This window comes from Symphalangus syndactylus, chromosome 5 (genome assembly GCF_028878055.3).
Source record: "Symphalangus syndactylus isolate Jambi chromosome 5, NHGRI_mSymSyn1-v2.1_pri, whole genome shotgun sequence".
Classification (NCBI taxonomy): Eukaryota; Metazoa; Chordata; class Mammalia; order Primates; family Hylobatidae; genus Symphalangus; species Symphalangus syndactylus.
The window spans coordinates 29,076,796-29,103,317 of record NC_072427.2 but is presented as its reverse complement, the minus strand read 5'-3'; the positions used below and the strand labels follow the sequence as shown (position 1 = coordinate 29,103,317).

Here is a 26,522-nt window from a genome sequence, read left to right as displayed (position 1 = left end):
CTATGCATTTAGGACTCTTCCATATTGTGAAAAATTAAAAAGCAACATAAAATACTGCCCAAAAGGAATCTGTAATCTCACACAGGCATAAAACCAATACACATTAAAGAGTTTATAGATCAGAAACAATGTTGAGTCATTCTCATCATAAAAGGAAGATAAGGAATTTGAGGGGCATTTCCAATTGAAAAAATCCTACAGGTAAAAAGAGAGAGAATTTTAAAAAGCAGATATTATTCTGGACCAAAAATACTACAACGATTTTACAACTGATCTATTTAGTTCCTGTAGTATGATATTAAAAAAAAGCTCCTATATTTTATTAGTCATTTTACATAAAATTGCACCAACGGAACATGAACCTTTATATAAACAAATACCTAAAAGTATAAACTAGTTCATCAAATAAGCAAAATAAACATCAACTCAACTCACAGAAGAAATACTGGGAATATTAACTTTAAGGAATTATATTAAATATTATTAGCAAACTACACTCAATTTTCAGTAAGTAGAATAAGTTCAAATTTTAACACTGCAAATGAGGCACAAAGACATCACCTTAACCAAGTACTCAAAGTTAATAACAAACCTAACCAAACTGATATCATATGCCTCTAGATGTGACACTAAGGACAATTACTTTATTCCTATCAAAAATGCATAAGCTAAATTGAATTATGGACAAAGGACAACGTACAAAAAAAACCCTACAATGTATTCTTCAAAACAATGTCATGAAAGACAAAGACAGGTTGAGGAACTATATCCAATGAAATATATTAAAGAAACATACCAAGCGAACTGAGTAATTCCACATTGGATCCTGGAGGAAATTCTATTTAAAAAAAAAATTATTGGGAAAACTAAAAAACTTTAAATATAGACTATAAATTAAATAATACATAGATATCAAATTCTCTGAATTTTATAATTGTAATGTGGTTATATAAATAAATGTCTTTGGAGATCCAGGCTCTAGGATTTAAAGGTGAATGCTTATGATGTTTGCACATTACTCTCAAATGTTAAGTATTTAACATGTATGTGTAATATGTAACAAGAGAAAAGAAAAAATGTGGCAAATATTAATTTGTGAATGTAGGTGAACAGTATGGGAGGAGTTCGTTGTTCTATTCTTGCCACTTTTCTATAGGTCTATAGACCTGAGAATTTTCACAGTAAGTTAAAAAATGAAGTACAAAACTAAGACATTCCAGTACACATGTACACATACACCTTTGAAAAAGGAAGTAAAAGGATTTTCAGAATGTACTACCTGGGTTTTTTCGGCAAGAGGATGGTCACAAGAGTGTAATGAGTCTTTGGGATGAGATTCTACAGTATTAGAAGATCCATCTCCAACAAATTCACTTTTCTGTATGCTTTCATCAGGTAAAAGACATACGTTTTCTTTATCACTGTCGTCCTTTGATCTTGCAGCTTCTGTTGCCAATGAAACTTTTGGCATCACTGCTGTTGATCGAGAACGAATAGGCCTTCCTCTCTGAACAGTCTCCCATCCTTCAGCATCTTTCCGTTCTATGCAATTAAAGTAAAAAACAAATCAAGATTTATTTAGATGATAAAAATATTTGGAAACTCATAGAATAGAAACATTTTCCAATTTAATTCCCAACAAATACAACTAATATACAAACATGAGAGTAAGTATTGTACAAAATGTATATTTGTATTTACATATTTAAATAAATGTATGTATAATTATTCCTACTTTACAAATGACAAAACTGAAATTCAGATTAAGGCTGACCTAGGGCCATAAAGTCAGTGAGTAATAATAAATATTTAAATAGTGAATACTATGTGTGAGCACTGTTTTAAGTGCTTTATATATCTCTTTTAATCTTCACAATAATCCTATAAGATCAGTATTATCATACCCATTTAAGCAATGAGGAAACTGAGACAAAGAGAAATTAAGTAATTTATCCCAGATCATGCACAGAGTAAAGGTAATGCCAAAATGCTAGTCTAGGTACATTGGTTCTGGTGTCTATCCTAATGGCTATATAAAAACTGTCTCTTCATCTTTCAGAATCCAAACATCTACCTCCAAAGTCCAAGTTCTTTCCTCTATCCCAACACCAACAGCATACCTTGACTTAAATAAACTATTTTTAGGATAAAATTATAGGATATTAATTGATAGCACCCCAGACGATCTAGTCTAATATTTCACCACATATACATGGAAACTAAGGGCCTACGTTCAAAGCCACACACCAAAATAGCCTAAAAAAAATCACAAAAAGTAGCCTAAAATAAATAAGAATCTTTCTCTCAAATATGACAATGTTGAGGTATTTATATGTATAGTGGTGCTTATAGCCCCAATTTTAAATTTTTATTGGCTAATTACAGTCTTTCAAAACTAATATAAAGAATTCCAGTTCTGGCCAAAATGAAGTAACCATTCCTTCATTTCAGGCCCTCCATCTTACAATTAAAAACCCTAGATAAAACACATCAAGCATAGGAAGACTCTGAGAGATAGACTACAGTAGACTTCCTTGGGATTTGGGGGACTTGAAAAGCAGCAAACTGGTGAGTTCCCTGGGTTTCCTTACTGCCTCCTATATATTCCAGACAGGATGCTGCAACAGTCTCCAAAAATATCAATAGGCAAAGACAAAGTAGGCATCAAGAAATGCCTCTTTTGCCAAGACAAAGCACAGAAAAAAGAGTGGCCTAACAAAACAGAAAATCTCTTTAGCAATATCCACTCTACTGCAGCCAAACACCAGTGGAAACCCTGTTCCCCATGGTTTCAGTAGGGGTAAACTGGGAGCTTAACTTCCATCTCCCACCTAACAGAAATAGATGGTACTCCAATTCCCCTATCCAAGTAGCATCAGTAGGGCCCAATAGTGAACAGAGCCTCCTCTCACTAGCTCTCACCCTCACCTAGTATCAGCAGGGCCCTATAGAAAGCTGAGCTTCTGCTATCACCAGCATCAATGAGGCAGAAAAAGTAGTGGGACGCAGAAAAAGTAGTGGGGGGCAGATTTGTTTGACACTGGGATTCCCCCTTTCCTTTTCCTTATGTCAGCAGAACCCAGCAGGGAGCTAGGATCCTACCCCAACCTACAGCAACAAGGTGATATGAGTCAGTCCTGCTTCCACTTCTCCCCTCCTTACTGTGAGGGTGGCCAAGCAGGGAGCTGAGCTTATAAAACCGGTAGGAGGAAAGGAAGTGATGCAAGTTGGTTTGATACTTTTGCTGCAAAGGTATCACAAGACCAAAAACAATCTCAGAACCTGTGAGACAATATTTGAGTTACTAGAGTTCAAGAAGGAGAGTATAGGAAAAAGAAATACTTTTCAATACTGAAAAAGTATTGAAAAAATAATGGCTGAAAAATTCCTAAATTCAGTGAAACAGAGAAAACTGTGAATTCAAGAAAGTAAGTGAATCCCAAATATGATAAACCCAAAAAAGTCCATAGTAAGACACATTATAATTAAAGCTCTCAAAACTAAAGACAAAGAAACATCATAATTAAACCTCTGAAAACTAAATATACACAAAAAAATCTTGAAAGCAGTCAGAAGACATATTACCTATAGAGAAACAACAATTCAAATCACAGCAGATTCCTCATCTGAAACAATGGAAGCCAAGAGGAAGTGGCACATTTATCAAGGGACTGAAAGAACTGCCCACTATGAATTTTATTAATTTATGTGGTGACCATATCCTTCAGAATGAAAGGAAAATAAAGGCATTCACAGATAAAAGAAAAACCAAGAGAATAAATCACTAGCAAAACCACCTTTAATAAATGGCTAAAGGAAGTTCCCAAAAGAGAAATGAAATTTAATAAAAGAAGGTTTTAGGCTAGGCGTAGTGGCACATGCCTGTAATCCCAGCACTTTAGGAGGCCAAGGTGGGTGGATGACCTGGGGTCATAAGTTCATGACCAGCCTAACATGGTGAAACCCCATCTCTACTAAATACAAAAAAAATTAACCAGACATGGTGGCACATGCCTGTAATCCGAGCTACTTGGAAGACTGAGATAGAAGAATCGCTTGTACCTGGGATGTGGAGGTTGCAGTGAGCTGAGATCGCACCATGGCATTCAAGCCTGGGCAACAAGAGGAAAACTCCATTTCAAAAAAGTAAATAAATAAATAAATAAATAATAAAAGAAGGTTTGAAACTTCAAAAAGGAAAAGAACATTGGAAAGGTTAAAAATAGAGGTAAATACAAGTTGCTCTTCAACTTACAATGTGGTCACAACCTGATAAACCCATACACAGTAAGTTTGAAATATCAAATCAAAAATGGATTTAATACACTTACCCTACCAAACATAAACTAGCCTAGACTACCTTAAATATGCTGAGAACACTAAGAGCCTACAGTTGGGCAAAATCATCTAATATAAAACCTATTTTATAATAGTGTTAAATAACTCATGTAATTTATTGAATACTATACTGATAGTGAAAAACACTTTCAGCTGTTGGGTAAGACTGCATGGATACTCAAAATATGGTTTCTATTGAATGCATATTGCTATCACACCATCATAAAGTTGAAAAGTCATAAGTTGGGACTCATCTGTATAATTATCCTTCTCATGAATTTTTTGAATCATCTTTCATAGTAATGCAAAATTGTATCACCAACTGAAGCAGTGCTCAATGTACACAGATAAAATATTTGAAATAATTATATTTTAAAAATGGAGAGAGTTAAGGAAACCAATTAAAATGTAAGGTTTCTAAATTTCACTCACAGTGGTGTATGCCAGTATCAGTAGACTGTGATAAATTACATATGTATAATGTTATACCTAAAGTAACCACTAAGGAACCCATACAAATCAATATTGTTTAAAATACTATGAGTAAATCAAAAGAGAATCAAAAAAACTTTCAAGTACCCCATAGACAGGCAAGAAATGCAAAGCAGTTCAAAGAAAGAAAACAGAAATAATAAAATGAACAGATTTATCAATAATTAAATGTAAATGTTCTAAATATCCAAATTAAATCCCACAGGCTGGGACACTATAAACTCTTTAATTATTTAAACACATAAGTGTGTGTGTGTATATATATGTATATATGTATATATGATATATATAGTATATATTATTATATATACCTATATATGTATATATACATATATACGTATATACCTATACTTTAAGTATGTTTTTAAGTATTAGTTTAAGTATATTTTTAAGTATATACATATATATGTGTGGTCAAGCAGGGAGCTGAGCTTACAAAACCAGTACATAAGTATATACTTAGATATGTATATACTTAAAAATATACTTAAACTATACATTATCTAAAAGCAACTCATCTAAATACAAAACACAGGTAGGCTGAGAGTAAAAGAATAGAAAAGATATACCATGAAAACATTAATAAATCAGGAGAGGGTAAGAAATAGAGAATCCTGAACAAAGAAAATTACTAAGGACAAAAAATACATTGGATAATGATAAAAAGTATCATTCCATAATGAACACAAAACATAGGATATAGGATACATTCCTAAATGTATAAATACCAAACAAATGACACTCAAGATACATTGTGGAAAAACAGCAACTGACAGAACTATTGACATAAAATCAACAAATGTATTAATATAAAAGAAATGTGTAAGATCAACCAACAGAAATGGCATATATAGAAAAATCTATCCAACAACAGTGAAAAAAAATTTCAAATGCTCACAGAACATTAACCATGATAAACCATATCTGAGGCATAAACTAAACTTCTACAAGTATAAAATAACTGACATCACACAAAGTACGTTCACAACAGGAATGAAACAGGAACATTACTACAGATCTTCCAGCCATTAAAAGTATAAGAAAGGAATACTACAAACAACTTTAAGCCAATAAACTCAATGACATGGAATAAATGGATCAATCCCACCAAAACCACTAGCTACCAAAACTCAACAAAGATAAAATAGACAATCTGAATAGCCCTATAACTGTTAAAGAAACTCAATATACAATTTAAAAGAAAGAAGTTTCTCTCGACCCAGATGGTTTCTCTGGCAAATTCAACTAAAAACTTTTTAAAAGATTCACACCAGTTCTATGCAAACTATTCCATAAAATAGAATATAAGGGAATACATCTCAAGTTATCCAAAGCTAATATTGTTACTCTGCTAAAAAAAAATTACACAGTACAAAAAAATTAAACGACTTACCAAAATCTCTCATGAACTGAGATGCAAACATTTTCAACAAAATAATACTATATAAAATATACCAATATATAAACAGAATTATAAGCTATGACCAAGTGAAATTTATTTCAGATATGCCATCCCAGTTCACCATTCAAAAACCAATCAATGGGGGATGTTCGACCAAGATGGGTGAATAGGAACAGCTCCGGTCTGCAGCTCCCAGCGCGATTGACGCAGAAGAAAGGATTTCTGCATTTCCAACTGAGGTACCTGGTTCATCTCATTGGGACTGGTTGGACAGTGGGTGCAGGCCACAAAAGGCGAGCCGAAGCAGGGCTGGGTGGTACCTCGCCCAGGAAATACAAGGGATTGAGGGATCTCCCTTTCCTAGCCAAGGAAAGCCGTGACAGACTGTACCTGGAAAAACGGGACACTCCCAACCAAATACTGCGCTTTTCCCATGGTCTTAGCAACCGGAAGACCAGGAGATTCTCTCCCATGCCTGGTTCAGCAGTTCCCATGCCCACAGAGCCTCACTCACTGCTAGCGCAGCAGTCTGAGATCGACCTGCGAGGCTACAGTCGGGCAGGGGGAGGGGCGCCCACCATTGCTGAGGCTTGAGGAGGTAAACAAAGTGGCCGGGAAGCCCAAGCCAGGTGGAGACCACAGCAGCTCAGCAAGGCCTACTGCCTCTATAGACTCCACCTCTGTGGGCAGAGCATAGCTGAACAAAAGGCAACAGAAACTTCTGCAGACTCAGACGTCCAGGTTTGACAGCTCTAAAGAGAGTAGTGGTTCTCCCAGCATGGCATTTGAGCTCAGAGAACGGATAGACTGCATCCTCAAGTGGGTCCCTAATGCCCAAGTAGCCTAACTGGGAGATACTTCCCTGGAGGGGCTGACAGAAACCTCACGCAGGTGGGTGCCCCTCTGGGACAAAGCTTCCAGAGGAAGGATCAGGAAGCAATATTTGCTGTTCTGCAGCCTCCACTGCTGATACCCAGGCAAACAGGTTCTGGAGGGGACTTCCAGCAAACTCCAACAGACCTGCAGCTGAGGGACTTGACTGTTAGAAGGAAAACTAACAAACATAAAGGAATAGCATCAACATCAACAAAAAGGACATCTACACCAAAACCCCATCTGTAGGTCACCAATATCAAGGATCAAAGGTAGATAAAACCACAAAGGTGGGGAGAAACCAGAGCAGAAAAGCTGAAAATTCTAAAAACCAGAGCACCTCTTCTCCTCCAAAGGATCACAGCTCCCTGCCAGCAACGGAACAAAGCTGGATGGAGGATGACTTTGACGAGTTGACAGAAGTAGGCTCCAGAAGGCCAGTAATAACAAACTTCTCCAAACTAAAGGAGCATGTTCTAACCCAATGTGAGGAAGCTAAAAACATTGAAAAAAGGTTAGACGAATGGCTGACTAGAATGAACAGTGGAGAGAAGACTTTAAATGACCTGATGGAACTGAAAACATGGCAAGAGAACTTCGTGATGCATGCACAAGCTTCAATAGTGGATTCGATCAAGTGGAAGAAAGGACATCAGTGATTGAAGATCAAATTAATGAAATGAAAGGAGAAGACAAGATTAGAGAAAAAACAGTAAAAAAAAAATGAACAAAGCCAAGAAATATGGGACTATGTGAAAAGGCCAAATCTATGTATGACTGGTGTACCTGAAACAAATGGGGAGAATGGAACCAAGTTGGAAAACACTCTTCAGGATATTATCCAGGAGAACTTCCCCAACCTAGCAAGACAGGCCAATATTCAAATTCAGGAAATACAGAGAATACCACGAACATACTCCTTGAGAAGACAAACCCCAAGACACATAATTGTCAGATTCACCAAGGTTGAAATGAAGGAAAAAGGGTTAAGGGCAGCCGGAGAGAAAGATCGGGTTACCCACAAAGGGAAGCCCATCAGACTAACAGTGGATCTCTCGACAGAAACCCTACAACCCAGAAGACAGCGGGGGCCAGTATTCAACATTATTAAACAAAAAATTTTCAACCCAGAATTTCATATCCAGCCAAACTAAGCTTCATAAGTGAAGGAGAAATAAAATACTTTACAGACAAGCGAATGCTGAGAGATTTTCTCATCACCAGGCCTGCCTTATAAGAGCTCCTGAAGGAAGCACTAAACTTCAGGAAAAGAACAACCGGTACCAGCCACTGCAAAAACATACCAAATGGTAAAGACCATGGATACTAGGAAGAAACTGCATCAATTCACAGGCAAAATAACCAGTGAACATCATAATGACAGGATCAAATTCACACATAACAATATTAACCTTAAATGTAAATGTGCTAAATGCACCAATTAAAAGACACAGGCTGGCAAATTGGATAGAGTCAAGACCCATCAGTGTGCTATATTCCGGAGACCCATCTCATGTGCGGAGACACACATAGGATCAAAATAAAGGGATGGAGGAAGACCTACCAAGCAAATGGAAAGCAAAAAAAAAAAAAACAGGGATTGCAATCCTAGTCTCTGATAAAACAGACTTTAAACCAACAAAGATCAAAAGAGACAAAGAAGGCCATTACATAATAGTAAAGGGACCAATTCAACAAGAAGAGCTAACTATCCTAAATATATATGCACCCAATACAGGAGCACTCCGATTCATAAAGCAAGTCCTTAGAGACCTACATAGAGACCTAGACTCCCACACAATAATAATGGGAGACTTTAACACCCCACTGTCCATATTAGACAGATCAATGAGACAGAAGGTTAGCAAAGATATCCAAGACTTGAACTCAGCTCTGCACCAAGTGGACCTAATAGACATCTACAGAACTCTCCAACCCAAATCAACAGAATATACATTCTCCTCAGCACCACATAGCACTTATTCTAAAATTGACCACATAATTGGAAGTAAAGCACTCCTTAGCAAATGTAAAAGAACAAAAACCACAACATACTGTCTCTCAGACCACAGTGCAATCAAACTAGAACTCAGGAATAAGAAACTCACTCAAAACCTCACAACTACATGGAAACTGAACAACCTGCTCCTGAATGACTACTGGGTACATAACGAAATGAAGGCAGAAATAAAGATGCTCTTTAAACCACGTAGAACAAAGACATGACATACCAGAATCTCTGGGACACATTTAAAGCAGTGTGTAAAGGGAAAGTTATAGCACTAAATGCCTAAAAGAGAAAGCAAGAAAGATCTAAAATTGACACCCTAACATCACAATTAAAAGAACTAGAGAAGCAAGAGCAAACACATTCAAAAGCTACCAGAAGGCAAGAAACAACTAAGATCAGAGCAGAACTAAAGGAAATAGAGACACAAAAAATCCTTCAAAAAATCAATGAATCCAGGAGCTAGTTTTTTGAAAAGATCAACAAAATTGATAGACCACTAGCAAGACTAACAAAGAAGAAAAGAGAGAAGAATCAAATAGACACAATAAAAAATGATAAAGGGGATATCACCACAGATCCCACAGAAATACAAACTACCATCAGAGAATATTACAAACAACTCTACGCAAATAAATTAGAAAATCTAGAAGAAATGGATAAATTCCTGGACACATACACCCTCCCAAGACTAAACCAGGAAGAAGTTGAATCTCTGAATAGACCAGTAACAGGTTCTGAAATTGAGGCAATAATTAATAGCCTACCAACCAAAAAAAGCTCAGGACCAGACAGACTCACAGCCGACTTCTACCAGAGGTACAAATAGGAGATGGTATCATTCCTTTTGAAACTATTCCAATCAATAGAAAAAAGGAATCCGCCCTAACTCATTTTATGAGGCCAGCACCAAAGCCTGACAGAGACACAACAACAAAAAAAAGAGAATTTTAGACCAATCTCCCTGATGGACATTGATGCGAAAATCCTCAATAAAATACTGGCAAACCGAATCCAGCAGCACATCAAAAAGCTTATCCACCACGATCCAGTTGGCTTCATCCCTGGGATGCAAGCCTGGTTCAACATACACAAATCAATAAATGTAATCCATTATATAAACAGAACAAAAGACAAAAACCACAATTATCTCAATAGATACAAAAAAGGCCTTTGACAAAATTCAACAGTACTTCATGCTAAAAACTCTCAATAAACTAGGTATTGATGGGATGTTTCTCAAAATAATAAGAACTATTTATGACAAACACACAGGCAATATCTCACTGAATGGGCAAAAACTGGAAGCATTCCCTTTGAAAACTGGCAAAAGGATGCCCTTTCTCACCACTCCTCTTCAACATAGTGTTCGAAGTTCTGGCCAGGGCAATCAGGCGAGAGAAAGAAATAAAGGGTATTCAATTAGGAAAAGAGGAAGTCAAATTGTCCCTGTTTGCAGATGACATGATTGTATATTTAAAAAACCCATTGTCTCTGCCCAAAATCTCCTTACCCTGATAAGCAACTTCAGCAAAGCCTCAGGATATAAAATCAAGGTGCAAAAACCACAGGCATTCCTATACACCAATAACAGACAAACAGAGAGCCAAATCATGAGTGAACTCCCATTCACAATTACTTCAAAGAGTATAAAATATCTAGGAATCCAACTTACAAGGGATGTGAAAGACCTCTTAAGGAGAACTACAAACCACTATTCAACGAAATAAAAGAGGACACAAACAAATGGAAGAACAATCCATGCTCATGGATAGGAAGAATCAATATTGTGAAAATGGCCATACTGCACAAGGTAATTTATAGACTCAATGCCATCCCCATCAAGCTACCAATGACTTTCTTTACAGAATTGGAAAAAACTACTTTAAAGTTCATATGGAACCAAAAAAGAGCCCGCATTGTCAAGACAATCCTACGCCAAAAGAACAAAGCTGGAGGCAATACACTACCTGACTTCAAACTATACTACAAGGCTACAGTAACCAAAACAGCATGGTACTGGTACCAAAACAGATATATAGACCAATGGAACAGAACAGAGGCCTCAGAAATAACACCACACATCTACAACCATCTGATCTTTGACAAACCTGACAAAAACAAGAAATGGGGAAAGGATTCCCTATTTCATAAACAGTGCTGGGAAAACTGGCTCTCCATGTGTAGAAAGCTGAAACTGGATCTCTTCCTTACACCTTATACAAAAATTAATTCAAGATGGATTAAAGACTTAAATGTTAGACCTAAAACCATAAAAACCCTAGAAGAAAACCTAGGCAATACCATTCAGGACATAAGCATGGGCAAAGACTTCATGACTAGAACACCAAAAGCAATGGTAACAAAAGCCAAAATTGACAAATGGGATCTAATTAAACTAAATAGCTTCTGCAGAGCAGAGCAAACTACCATCAGAGTGAACAGGCACCCTACAGAATGGGAGAAAATTTTTGCAATCTACTCATCTGACAAAGGGCTAATATCCAGAATCTACAAAGAACTTAAACAAATTTACAAGAAAAAAACAACCCCATCAAAAAGTGGGCAAAGGATATGAACACAGATACTTCTTAAAAGAAGACATTTATGCAGCCAAAAGACACATGAAGAAATGCTCATCATCACTGGTCATCAGAGAAATGCAAATCAAAACCACATGAGAAACCATCTCACACCAGTTAGAATGGTGATCATTAAAAAGTCAGGAAACAACAGATGCTGGTGAGCACGTGGAGAAATAGGAATGCTTTTACACTGTTGGTGGGAGTGTAAATTAGTTCAACCATTGTGGAAGACAGTTTGGTGATTCCTCAAGGATCTAGAACTAGAAATACCACTTGACCCCGCAATCCCATTACTGGGTATATACCCAAAGAATTAGAAATCATGCTACTATAAAGACATATGCACACGTATGTTTATTGCGGCACTATTCCCAATAGCAAAGACTTAAAACCAATCTAAATGTCAATCAATGATAGACTGGATTAAGAAAATGTGGCACATATACACCGTGGAATACTATGCAGCCATAAAAAAGGATGAGTTCACGTCCTTTGTAGGGACATGGATGAAGCTGGAAACCATCATTCTCAGCAAACTATCACAAGGACAGAAAACCAAACACTGTATGTTCTCACTCACAGGTGGGAACCGAACAATGCAAACACTTGGACACAGGGTGGGGAACATCACACACTGGGGCCTGTCATGGGATGAGGGACTGGGGGAGGGATAGCATTAGGAAAAATATCTAATGCAAATGACAAGTTGATGGGTGCAGCACACCAACAGGGCACATGTATACCTGTGTAACAAACCTGCACGTTGTGCACATGTACCCTATAACTTAAGGTATAATAATATTAAAAAAAAACAATGGGCTGGGTACGGTGGCTCATGCCTGTAATCCCAGCACTTTGGGAGGCCTAGGTGGGTGGATCACAAGGTGAGAAGTTCGAGACCAGCCTGGCCAACATGGTGAAACCCCGTGTCTACTAAAGACATAAAAATTAGCTGGGCATGGTGGTGCGTGCCTGTTATCCCAGCTACTCGGGAGGCTGAGGCAAGAACATCACTTGAACCCAAGAGGCAGAGGTTGCAGTGAGCTGAGATCGTACCATTGCACTCTAGCCTGGGTGACAGGGCAAGACTCCATCTCAAAAAAAAAGAAAAAAAAATCAATCAATGTAATTCGCCACTGTCAATAGGCTAAACAACAAAAATCATCAGATCATATCAACTGACACAAGAAAAGCATTTCACAAAATCCAACATCCACTCATAATAAAAATTTGCATTAAATCATAATAGAGGGTAACTTCCTCAACTTGATAAAGAACATCCACAAAAATACCTACAGCTAACATAATACTTAGTGGTGCAAAATTGCTTTCCTCCCAGATCTGGAACAACGGAAAGGTGTCTCCTATCACTATGCTTATTCAATAGCTTGTTCAATACAGTACTGAACATTCTAAACAGTGCCACAAAAAAAAAAAAACAAAACACAAACATAGGAAAAAAAACACACAGACAGGAAAGGAAGAAATAAAACTGTCCCTATTTTTAGATGACATGAAAATCCCAGAGAATACACATAAAAACTCCAAGAATTATATGGGTTCAGTAAAATTGCAGGATACAAGACCAACACTCTAAATGTCCATTGCATTTCTATATACTAATAATAAATGTGTGGAAATTAAATTTAAAAGTTATAATCGCAAAAAGAAAATGAAATAGTTATAAGTCCAACAAGAAAGTACAGAATGTCTGTCTTGAAAATTATAAAATGCTGATGAAAGAAACCGAAGAAGGCCTAAAGAAATAGAAGGACCATTCCATGTTCATAGGCTGCAAGATTCAGCATAATAAAGATACTCTCTCTAAATTGATAAACTATCTCTAAATTGATCTATCATTGTAATTGTTCTATAAACTCCCAGTAACATTTTTGATGTAAATAAGTTTATTCTAAAAATGTATATAGAAAGACAAAGAACCTAAAACAGCTAAAAACAATTTTGAAAAAGAAAAGAAGCAATCACTCTACCCAACATTAAGGCTTACCACAGAGTTAATCAAGTCAGTATAGAATTGATGGAACAACAAACATATAATCAATGAAACAAAATATAGAACCCAGAAATACACCCATGCTTATATGGCCAGCTAATTTTTTATAAAATTGCAAATGCAATTCAACAGAGAAAGAAAAGAATTTTTCTTTTATTTATTTATTTTTAGACAAGGTCTCACTCTCTCCCCCAGGCTGGAATGCGGCGATCCTCCAGAGCAGCTGGGACCACAAACACATGCCACCACACCCAGCTAATTTTTTATTTTTAGTAAAGGCAAGGTCTCACTATGTTGCCCAGGCTGGACGTGAACCTCTAAACTCAAGCAATCCTCCTGGCTTGGCCTCCCATAGTGCTGGGATTACAGGTGAGCCACCAAGCCTGGCCAAGAATTTTCAACAAACTAGTGGAGTAAATGGACATCCATAGGCAAAAAATGAACCTTGACTTAAAACACACACTTTATACAAATTTAACTCAAAATGGATCACAGGTTTAGTAATAAAATTTTAAACTATAAAACTTCCAGGCAATGTAAGAGAAAAACCTTCAGAACCTATGGGTAGACAATGAATTCTTAGACTTGATGACAAAAGTATGATATATTTAAAAAAAACTAATCAATCGTACTTCATCAAAATTGAAACTTTTGCTGTGCCAAACACCCTGTGAAGAAAAGGACAGACTGGTAGAAAATATCCAACACAACACGAGTGTCTAGAATACACAGAGAACTCTCAAAACTGAACTTATTATTACAAACAGTTCAAGTAGAAAATAGGCAAAGACATGAACAAAAATTTCGCTGAAGAAGATATACAAAGGGCAAATAAGCCCATCATGTTCAACATCATTAGTCATTAAAGAAATGCAAATTAAAACCACAATGCTCATATAAAAATAGCTAAAACAAAATTCCGTGGTAACACCGAAACACCACATGGCTGTGGAGGATGTGGGGTTACAGGAGTGATAGCAAAAAGTGTATGGAATTTCTTTATGAGGTGAAGAAAATGTTATAAAAATTGACTGTTGTGATAGTTGTACATTATGTGTGAATATACTAAAAACCAATGAACTACATACTTTAAACAAGTAAACTATATGGTATGTGAATTGTATCTCAATAAAGCTGGTATAAAAAATGAACAGAAAAAAGACAACTTTTGAGGTTTATTTTTGCAAAACTGAAAATCTATATTACTATGAAAACAAAATAAATCTGTATATCATAGAATAGTGTGTCATACCATCACATGAGTCACTAAAGGTAAAAAAATTTTATTTTCAGGAGAAAACAAAACCCAAAATGCTCATTCTTGTAACTGGTATATTAATTCATTACCCTATTTTTTAAAATCCAAAACTGTATGTTCATATGTTATATGTTTATTTTAAAATAAATATTATCAGACAGAAACTGTAACATTTTACTTCATAGATAAGGACTTTGAACCCTCTAAGTAAAAGTATGTTTACATCTGTTTTGTGGATTTTTAAAGTTCTTTATTATGAAAGTTCTCAAATACACAATATAGAGAAAACAGTACAATGAACCCCATGTTCCAATAACCCAGCTTCAACAATTATCAACATTTTGTCCCTCTCTTTTTTTATTTTTTTTGAGACTGGTCTCGCTATGTTGCCCAGGCTAGTACCCACATGCTCAAGCAATCCTCCCACCTCAGCCTTCTGAGTAGCTGGGACTACAGAACTACAGCTACCCGGCCCAATTTCTGACATTCTTTTTTCAATCCATTCCCCTTCCCCATTATTTTTTCTGAAATAATTGAAAGCAAATACATTTCTCTTGTAACTGTTTAGTATGTATCTTTGTAAGAATATAAATAGGCATTTTCTTAAAAATATAACATTATGAAACTGAAAAATAATAATGCCTTAAATTATATAATATCCAGTCTGTGTTCAATTTTCATCTGTTTAATATTATTAAAAGTCAGCACATACAATACATTTATGATTTATCCTTTAAATACATATAATGTGATTAAAACAAAAATCGTAAGAATGAATCATATAAAAACCACACATACCAAGAGGAAAAAAATAAATTATAAAATTAAGCGTTTAACAAAAGATCTTAGTTTCCAGTTAACTGGCTCACCCTTAGAAGCACTATGCCTACTCATTTTACTTTTTAAAGGAAAGAAAAACACCCTTATTTGAAAGCTTCCTTATAGAAAGAAATACTGCTTAAAATTGGACCTAATCCTTTAACCAATAAAATTGCCAACACAAACACTATCATATAATTTTTTTAATTGAAATAATATTTAAAGCAGTCAAGAGAGGAGTATATCAAACTAGGAACTATAACTCAGATCTCTTTAAAACTGAGAAATTAGTTATAGACAAATTATATTTTTAATAAACCTTCAGTGCAAACTATATTAAAAAATTATTCCCATAATAAAGAATGTTTAAGAACAGCAAATCACGCAATTAAACTGTCAGAGAACTTCTAAATAATTAGAAGGTTAGGACAGAGTATACACAACTAAAAATTACACTTCATTTCATAGTTTTTACACTTGTACAATTTTTAAAATTTTACAAATGTCATTAAGAACGTTGTACTAAATCCAAGTCAATATAACCAGTAACTGATGTGTACCTGGAATAATCCCAATCTTACTGTGAAATATTATATTTATCACTGTATTTAATTCAATAATATTTTATTTAAAATATTTACATCAATGGGGCCGGGCGCAGTGGATCACGCCTGTAATCCCAGCACTTTGGGAGGCCGAGGCAGGTGGATCACGAGGTCAGGAGATGGAGACCATCCTGACTAACACGGTGAAACCCCGTCTCTACTAAAAAATACAAAAAAAATTAGCCAGGCATGGTGGCGGTCACCTGTAATCCCAGCTACTGATGAGGCTGAGGCAGGAGAATGGCGTGAACCCAGGAGGCGGAGCTTACAGTGAGCCGAGATTGTGCCACTGCACTCCAGCCTGGGCGACAGAGCAAGACTCCATCTCAAAAAAAAAAAAAAAAAAAAAAAAAAAATGTACATCAATGTTCAAGAGATAATGTTTTAATTTCCTTGTTAGATTTTGATATTAAGGTTACATTGGCAACATTAAAACATGGTCCTCTTTTTTATCCTCAGGAAGAGTTTCTGTAAGATTCACGTTATTTTTACCTTAAAAGTTTGGAAGAAGTAACACGTGAAGCCATCTTGACCTGGAATGTTCTTCATGAAAAAATTTTTAGTTACAAACTTACACTTTTTAAAAATACTTTTAAGTTCTCTTCAAGTTTTTATATTTCTTACAATGCGAATTTTAACTTGTGTTTTTCAAGGAATGTCAATCCTTTTGTTTTTCCAAATTTAGTATATAATACTGCTCATAAAAATCCTCATCTTTTTAATATTTGTGGTATCTCTAGCAATATCCTCTATTTGATTCCTGGTATTACTCCTTATGTCTTCTTTTTCTTTATCAATACTGTGTAACAATCACTTCTTGGTCTTTTGGCTAAGATCAAGTACAGTAATATATAACTAGCGGTCTGTTAATTCTACTGGTCTATTTAAAAGAACCACTTTTTGGCTTCTTTTATTTTCTCTATTCTCACCTATATAGTTTATTTCATTCTATATTCCTTGGGTTTAACTTGCTTTTCTTTTCTAACTTCGTGAAATGAACAGAGTGAATTTTAGCTTTTCTTCTTTTCCAATGTGTATAATTGAGGCTAGAAATTTTCCTCGAAGCCTAGCTTTACCTTAATCTCACAAAGTTTTTAAATGTTCATTTTTATTCAATTTACTTTTTCTAATTTTCATCGTGATATCGTCTCTGACTCAATGAGTTATCTAAAAGCAAATTCCAAAATTACAAAAATTGGGGCATTATCTAACTATATTCTTTGTAACTGATTTCTAATTTAATCCTACTGTGATCAGCAACAAACAGAATCATTTAAATCACCTGAAATTTGTTAAGACATTTCTAATGACCCAGCATGTTTCAATTTTGGTAAATGTTCCATATGTGCTTGATTATGTATTTGGACTTACATTTATAGCCATGGTGAAGGAGCTTGTGCTAAAATTTGCTCTCTTCCTGCCAAAAACAACTATAAAAAATTAAACAGCATTGAAAAACAGCCAATGTGGCAAGTTTAAAGGAACTACAATTCCTGAGAAGAGAGAAGGACAACGAGATCAGATCCACATTCACTATAGCATTTTCTCCTAAAACACCTGGAATTCAGGGTGCAGGGGAAGTGAGTCCTGGCAGAAACCAGCATTCCCAACCAACTGAAACAGATATTAGAATTCAGAGAATCTAAAGCAACTGGAACTCCAGGGGCAAAAATCTTAGAGGGGGTGGGAAAGTACTACAGGGAACTGAGTCAAAAAATCTTCAATTAATCTCTCCTTAAGAAGTCTGACAACTGCTAAAACAAAAAAAAACTTTGCATATACAGGGCAAGACTCCAAGAAACCTAGCAGAAAGCAGCAGCTGGGAAGCTAATGAGCTAAGCTGATATTATAGCAACTGTATAGTGCTGAGGAAAAAATTTTAAATTCAGGAATGCAGTGGCCTTGGCAAACACCCTAGCTTTTCATTTGAGACCCCAAAAGGCAAAAGGACTAATTAAAACACATTAAACACATCAAACTTCATAAAATCTCAAACCAAACCAAAGGTCACCCAAGTCCTCCCAAAGGGAGATGGAGAACAAATGATTGTTGTTGCTTTTTTGTCGTCTTGCAACATGATAGTGAACAAGAAGATCACCCTCTCCTTTGGGTGGGGACTTGGGTGATCTGCTTGTTCTCTATCATCTTGACAGACAAAAAAAAAAAAAAAAAAAATCATTTTAGCTGGAGGCTCTATAATCTTTAATATACAGTGTTAAGATTGTGAGTGATGCTTAAAAAAAAAAGGTCAAATAATTGTAAAACTCCAAAAAAAATGATTTTAAAGTACAACCACACAGGAAATTCAGATATAAAGGTAATATTGAGGACTTTCCTCCTCACCTCTTCCTCCAGCCCTCTTCTCCCATTGAACTTCCAAGCTTCCAGATTAAGAAAATTCACACTCAAGGAATACTTTCAAATCTGATATAGATCATGAGATACAGGTCTACAAGGCTGATACTATAATTGAGTGAGTCACTGGCAGTCTTGGGAGACTTTGGCAATATAAAGTTAGATTGTGGGCTCTGGTAGATTGTTCACAAAGATGGATGCCATCAATTTCTCCCATCCCAGTGCTTACATGCCACTCCCATTGTCGAGTGGTGGAGACTGTTCACCCTCCCTTGAATCCCTGGTTGGCCCTGTGACTTCATATGATCAATTGAATATGGTAAGTGATGTTCTATAACTTCCCAACTAAGGACTTAGAAGCCTTGCAGCTTTCATTCTCTCCTTGTTGGAAGCCAGATGACATTTAAAGAAGCCCAGGAGAAATCACTGAATAACGAGAGACCATGTGAAGAGAAAGAGGATGTAAGAAGAACTTGGGTTTCTTAGCCAAAGCCAGTACCAAGGCTTCAATCATGTGATGATATCATGTTGGATACTTTAGTTTCAGCTCAACTGTCATAGCTGACACCATGTGGAAAAGAAAAGAGCCACTCCACTGAGCACTGCTCAGATTTCTGACTCAAACAATTATGTGGAAATAAAATGGTAACTGTTTTAAGTAGCTAAGTTTTGGGCTTGCTACATAGAAATAGATATTGGGAGTATTCAGTTGTGCCTCCTCTTTTTAGCACAGGATTCAGCTAGCTCACTCAGTATGTTTGTCAGTTACCACCATCTTTCTCCTTTCTAACTTCCAAAAACTTGTTCATATCATCTCTTTTCTTGTCTCTTTTTCCTTAAGTCCAATTTCTAAATCATTTTATACCATTTTAGCTAGGTTTGGGGAAGAGAACATTAAATGCATGTGGTCACTCTATCATCTTTAACTAGAATTATTTTTTATAACACAAAAATTACAAACTTCAGTTCTATAGCTACTGTTATTATGTATTACTTAAAGTATACACCTGTGATATTGCAAAATATATATTTGGTCTTCATCTCAGTCTCCTGGCATGCAACTCCTAAAATCTTTGGAATTCCCAAAATGATGTGTCTTTTTGTATGCTAATGAGTTGACTAGTGGCTGGCAGCCCTTAGGTGGCTTCAGGATGGGAGCTGGTCACTGGAAAAAACAATGCAGTATTAGAACACTGGGACTTTCAGCCCCAACTCCTCAGCCTTCAGGGAGGGAGAAAGGAAAGGAGCTGAAGGTTAGGTTGCTTGCCAACGGTTTAATCAATCATGCCTACATAATGAAGTTTCTATAAAAACCTTTTTTAAAAACAGGGTCAGGGAATGTCTGGATAGCTGAACACTTGAAGGTTCCTAGAGGGTTGTGTGCCTGGAGAAGGCAAGGAAGCTCTTCTTCCCTTTCCATTTAGCTTGCCCTATGCATCTCTTCATCTGTATCCTTAGTAATATCCTTTATAATAAACTGATAAATGTGTTTCCCTGACTTCTGTGAGCCGCTCTAGCAAATTAATCAAATCCAAGAAGTAGGTAGTCAGAATCCTGATTTATAGCTAGTTGGTCAGAGCACAGGTAAAATAACCTGAGGCTTGTTACTGGCATCAGAAATGGGAGGCAGCCTTGTGGGGTTGAGCCCTCAACCTGTGGGATCTGACACTATCTACAGCTCAACAGTGTCAGAATTAAATTGAATTCGAGGACAACCAGCTGGTGTCTGCTGCAGAAATGATTGACTGGTTGTTGGTGGGGAGAAATCCCCACATACTTCATGGTGATCAGAGGTCACAGAAGTCTTCTGTGTTGATTGCTGTGGCATGAGAGCAAAGGAAAAATAGTTTGCTTTTCCCACAGAATGGCATAACTTGCTGTGTATAACACTGCACTGAAACCCCAAAACTGAAGATGAAACTGGTCCAAAATAAAATTTCCCAATACATTAATAAGAGTTATCTTAAGCATAGATATAATCAAGATCTATTATTTCATCTCAACTAGGTGAGTTATTCATGAATAATCTGAAGTGGACTGCTTTAAACAAAACTGTGATATGTATTAATACCGTGATTCCTTTAAGTTTTTTGCAATTTTGATTTTTACAACACATTTCTCTTAGAATCTTTCAAGATACGGAAACTATGTTTTCTGATTGTATATTTTCCTACCTTTTCCTAAAAGAACTCTTGCCTACAGTCAATTATCTACTACTAAGTTAGTATGAAGAAAAGAGGAGCAATATATTGAAGTAAGCCAACACAACTTACTGAGGAAAAAATGAAAAAACACAAAACACAACCATAACACAAAGACAGCAATGTCTTTTGTTATGTGCAATAAAACATTTCTTTCTGAACCAAAAAGTTCCAATGGCATCTTCCACTGAAGAAAAGAGAAAGCAGTGTCTGAAGTTCTCTTGAATTCATGAAACAAAACTCATTATTACCTATTATCATTCTAAAATCCCAGCCTCTGTGGATGTATAAAAATCCACTCGCGACTTCTACATAAAAAGATGTTTACATAAAACATCTATATAATTCTTATGGGATAAAATTGTTCTAGGTGGGCCCTCATAATAATCCCTCTTCTAATTATTTGTATTCCTTATTCTGATGGTATAGAAAATGGATGTGTGAGCAAAGATAAACACAGAATATTATTTTGCAGTACAAAATAGCAATCAAGTATTAAACAGCTGAAGGAGTAACATGCTACTTAAAAGTGAATTCTGCCTAGACTAAACTAGCCTTTTTTGTTCCTACCTGAAGTGAAAAGAATTCTAAAGGATCTTATAATGAATAAACAAAAGACCTCATTCTCTTTAAAGTTTACACATGGCAAACCTGAAACTGGAATGATCTCCATAAGCTATCTACAGTGCTGAAAAGTAGTTTTGCTCAGCTTTTAAGATAATTTTATGTTTTAATTATGGTAAATTAATATTACATATGTTGTACAAAAAGATAAACAGGACCAATTTTAAGCAAAATAAGTATCTCTATATATCCACCTGTTTACTACACAAAATGGCTAATTCGAAGTCACTTGCCATTTTTGCGTGAGGCCTTCTGCACTGTCATTGGTGGGCAAGACTGGGCAGGTGTTATTTCCGAAGAAGCAGTAGAGCCTGTATGATGAGCCTTTACCTTGTCAGCCCAACTGACACCTGTGGGAGCCAGACGAGGAGCTGGCACTGTGCCAGTTGAACCTCTATGGAGAAAAACACATTTAATAAATTAAATATAAAAGAAAAACTTCTGAATATATGCTAAATGTATTTAAATTTTAAATTATGCATATGAATATCCACACATATAGAATAATATTCTGCCATGGCAATTTAAGGTAACTATACTTATAAATTTATCTTGATCTAATACTTCATTAAGTTTATATAGTATAACATGTGGGAATAAACAGAAAAGAATAAGGATAAAAGCCCTCAGTTGTTTAAAAGAAGATTTCACTTAAATGAGGAAGCTTTTTAAAAATTATGCATAGGTACCTTAAAGTTTTTATTTTCATTTATGTGCTTTAATAATACAAATATTGGCCAGGCACAGTGGCTCACGCCTGTAGTCCTAGCACCCTGGGAAGCCAAGGCAGGTGGATCACTTGAGGCCAAGAGTTCAAAACCAGCCTGGCCAACATGGTGAAATCCTGTCTCTACTAAACAACAAAAATTAGCTGGGTGCAGTGGTGTGCACCTGTAATCCCAGCTACTCAAGAGACTGAGGCATGAGAATTGCTTGAGCCCAGGAGGCGGAGGTTGTAGTGAGCCAAGACTGCACCACTGCACTCCAGCCTGGGCGACAGAGTGAGACTCCATCTCAATTTAAAAAAAGAAAAAGATACAAATATGCATAAATTTGTCAATCTTGATAAAGACACTACAAAAACAGGCTTTTTCTTTGTGTACATTTCTTACATGAACCACAAGCGTGATGCCTCACTGACAACATCTAAATTTGGTTCCTTTAAAGTGGAGTGAAAATTCAGTGATGTCTATTATATAATTTAATGCACAATTCTCGTTAACCTTAATAATATTTCCCCAAATTTTTATAGTTGTCCTGTCTACTCCTCATTTGACAGCAACTTTAGCAGTTCCCTTTATCAAAGTTTCCAAACATTTATCTTAGTTTTCACAAAAACAATGACTCTTTTTACACTCATATTTTAATGGTCTACTTAATATTTAAATTATGAGTTAAAATAATGAAAACAGTTCACATAAGCCAAGTTTGGTAACTAACAACACATTTGAAGCAAATATATAACTCAACCAGCAGGAGCAGAAGTGAGTAGATATACAAAATGTAGTCTATGAGCCAAAATTGTTCCTCAAGCTGAAACAGTGTGTTCTACAATGACAATGAGGACTGAATTAACCCAATGACACAGTTACATGGAGATCAATATAAGAACTTTTACCACACATGAATTAACGGCTTTCAGTGTTAAAATAAACCATACACTATACAATACTCTGAATCACACACCAATGAAATGCATTACAGGGCAAGTTTCCTTAAAATGGTGCTTGAATATATAAATATTTGTTTTCATTTGCATATATATCTTTTCCCTACTCCACTATGGTTCAATTATTAAATGGTTCCAAGGCCCATCAACCTTTAAAGGCAATACTATCTAATAACTCCATAAAGGAACTTGAAAGCAAAAGTTAAATTTTATTAAACAAACACTTCATCAGCTTTTACTAAATGCCATACAGTGCCAGGCACTTAGAATACAGAGATACGGCAGTAATCTTGCCTCAAAGAAGGTCTTTGTATAAGTACAAAAAAACAGACATTAAAAGAAAGAGTACAAGACATTGCAAATGTAGCAATAAAACTGTATCCAAGGTTGAGCAGTAACAAGAGGTGAAAGCTATTAACTGTGACATGAAGTTAGGAGATAAAAAGCAGTCAAGAAAGGTCAGGTTTTAACACAGAAAAGAAAACTGACCAAGCAAACTACTTACCAACCCTTCCATTAAACATCAGATGTTAACATTCACTCTAAAAAAGTAGAGTCCAAAACAACTTAGTCTTAAAAACAATTTGTTTGTGCAAAACAAATATGACAATTTTTAAAAATAATACAACTACCAGAGGTTGAAATGCCATTTGAGGCAAACAAAGAGCTGACCAAAACACTTAAAAGGAAAAGCTCAAGAATGAGACATCCATGGGAGGCTTTGAAAAGTTCTAGCAAATTTCTGAAAATCAAGAAGGCCACACACATACGCAGGTTGTGTGCATACCTAGGAAATATTTGAGAGGACCCTAATCTCTTACCTATGACTGGCCTTGAGGCTCTAAGAAAGGAGGAACCGACAAGCAAAGGCAGAGTTATAAACTGCCAGAGCATTCAAAGTATGTCCCAACAGACAGACAGAAGTAGGTGAGAACTAAGAGATTTATTGGCTCAAGGTATTTAAGGAAACCTCTGTCAAATCATAGGTGATGTTGACAAAACATACTGTTGTATAGCTACATACAACATACATCAACATACACTCATGTTGTATGTACCCATGAAACAAAATATACAGACGTCACAGAATGAGTTAAGTGTAGCACTAAACTAACAGTAACAACAACAGTCACAGTTACAGTTCTGGAGAGAGTAGCTATCTGATCTCCAAACCTGTCATATTTTATCATTTAAAATGCCTACTTTTCAGCCAAAAAAAAAAAAATCAGAAGATGTGCCAATAAACAGGAAAGCATGGCCCATTCACAAGAAGAGCAGCAACAGGAAGCCCGGACATTGGACTCACTAGACAAAGACTTTAAATCAGCTATTAACTACATTTAAAGAACATCAAAGTGGCCAGGCACAGTAGCTTGTACCTGTAATCCCAGCACGTTGGGAGCCCAAGGAGGGTGGATCACTTGAGGTCAGGAATTCGAGACCAGCCTAGCCAACATGGCAAAACCCTGTCTCTACTAAAACTACAAAAATTAGCTGGGCATGGTGGCACGCGCCTATAATTCCAGCTACTCAGGAGGCTAAGGCACGAGAATCGCTTGAACCCAGGAGGTGGACATCACAGTAAGCCAAGATCACGTCACTCTACTCCAGCCTGGGCAACAGAGCGAGACTATGTCTCAAAAAAAAAGAAAAGAAAAGAAAAAGAAAAATGAACAGATCCTCAAATGGGACAGCATCAAGAGTACAAACGTGTACAGTGGAATTTTCAAAGGAGAGAAGAGAGAGAAAGGGGCAGAAAAAAACATTTAAAGGAATAATGGGCAAAAACTTCCCAAATTTGATTAAAAACATTAAATACATATCCAAGAGACTCAACAAACTCCAAGTATGATAATCTCAGACAGCCACACTTAGATATATCATAGTCAGAGGATCAAAAGCCAAAGACAGACAATCTTGAAAGAATCAAGAGAGAAGTGATGGATCACATTCAAGGATCCTCAATAACAGCTGATTTCTCATCAGAAACCATAGCAGCCAGAAGACAGTAAGGAAACATAAAGTGCTGAAAGAAAGGATTGTTAACCAAGAATTCTACATACTACAAAATTGCCCGTCCAAAACTGAAAGCTAAATTAAGACAAACACTGAGAACCTCTGTTCCTAACAGACCTGTCCAACAAGAAATACTAAAGGGAGTCCAGGCTCAAACAAAAGGACAATAGATAGTAACTCGAATCTGTATGAAGAAATGAAGACTCCAGTAAAGGACTAGAAAAGAAAACTATACAGGTAACCACAAAAGACAATATAAATGTAGTTTTTGTAACTCTTTTCTTCTGATTAAAGAGACAATGGCAAAAAACAGTAATTTTAAAACTGTGTTGAGCTTGTAATATATAAATAATGTAATTTGTATGACAATAACACAATGTATGATATGTATTAATATATAGATCTATTGAAAGGAAATTGTTAATTCATGTTATATAATATTTGGCATGAAATTTGTGAGTTTTAATCTTTGAATTACTATTTATGATTGAATATATTCCATGTCCTAAAAGCTAAACTATAATCTCCTGGATTTTTTTTTTTTTTTTTTTTTGAGACGGAGTCTCACTCTGTTGCCCAGGCTGGAGTACAGTGGTGTGATATTGGCTCACTGCAACCTCCACCCACCCCCGCCCCCAAATAGCTGGGATTATAGGCACATGCCACGACACACGGCTAATTTTTGGATTTTAAGTAGAGATGGGGTTTTGCCATTTTTGCCAGCTGGTCTCAAACTCCTGACCTCAAGTGATCCTCCCACCTCGGCTCCCCAGAGTGCTGGGATTACAGGTGTTTTTACTTTTTATATAGACAATTTCAAACATATCCACAATGCAGGAAGACAGGTCACTTGGTAAACCCAGCTCTTCCCTCTCTGGCTTGCAATTTTCAGGCAAAATGTACCAAGAATGCAACATCTTGAAATAAGAAGGAACTGCCCACGACGGCCCAGGCTTTGTCCTTATCCCCGTAGGAGAGGATGCCTGCAACGCTTGCACTCAGTAATCTAAGTGACATCGGTGTATAAAATCCAGAGCAGGGTGCTTTTGGGGTCTTTTGGCTGTGGTAATAAATGGAGCTCACACAAATGAAACTCCATTCCCCTGGTTAGCTTTCCTGAGTCCCGGGGGTCTATCCTGCCATGGATCCTAGGCTTCTGTTGATCCTTGCTGCCTATCTGTGAGTAACAATATTGCTTTACCTGACTTGTCCAAGTCAGCGTATGACTCACCAAACTCCTCCAGTGGCAACGGGGTTTATGCA

General features: G+C 36.3%; 1 protein-coding gene across 14 annotated transcripts in view; it reads right to left on the bottom strand.

The window, feature by feature from the left end:
• SCAPER (S-phase cyclin A associated protein in the ER) overlaps positions 1-26,522 on the bottom strand; it is a 581,035-nt gene that overhangs the window by 443,574 nt on the left and 110,939 nt on the right. For 12 of the 14 annotated variants that reach the window (XM_055277642.2, XM_063638678.1, XM_055277646.2 and 9 more), the window contains 2 exons: positions 21,808-21,968; positions 1,280-1,542 (listed from right to left, as the gene is read on the bottom strand). In XM_055277642.2, the coding sequence (XP_055133617.2) occupies positions 1,280-1,542; positions 21,808-21,968 (424 nt within the window). Of the gene's footprint in view, positions 1-1,279; positions 1,543-19,756; positions 19,910-21,807; positions 21,969-26,522 lie in introns of those variants that run through there. The other 2 variants (XM_063638684.1, XM_063638685.1) reach the window with 1 other exon arrangement.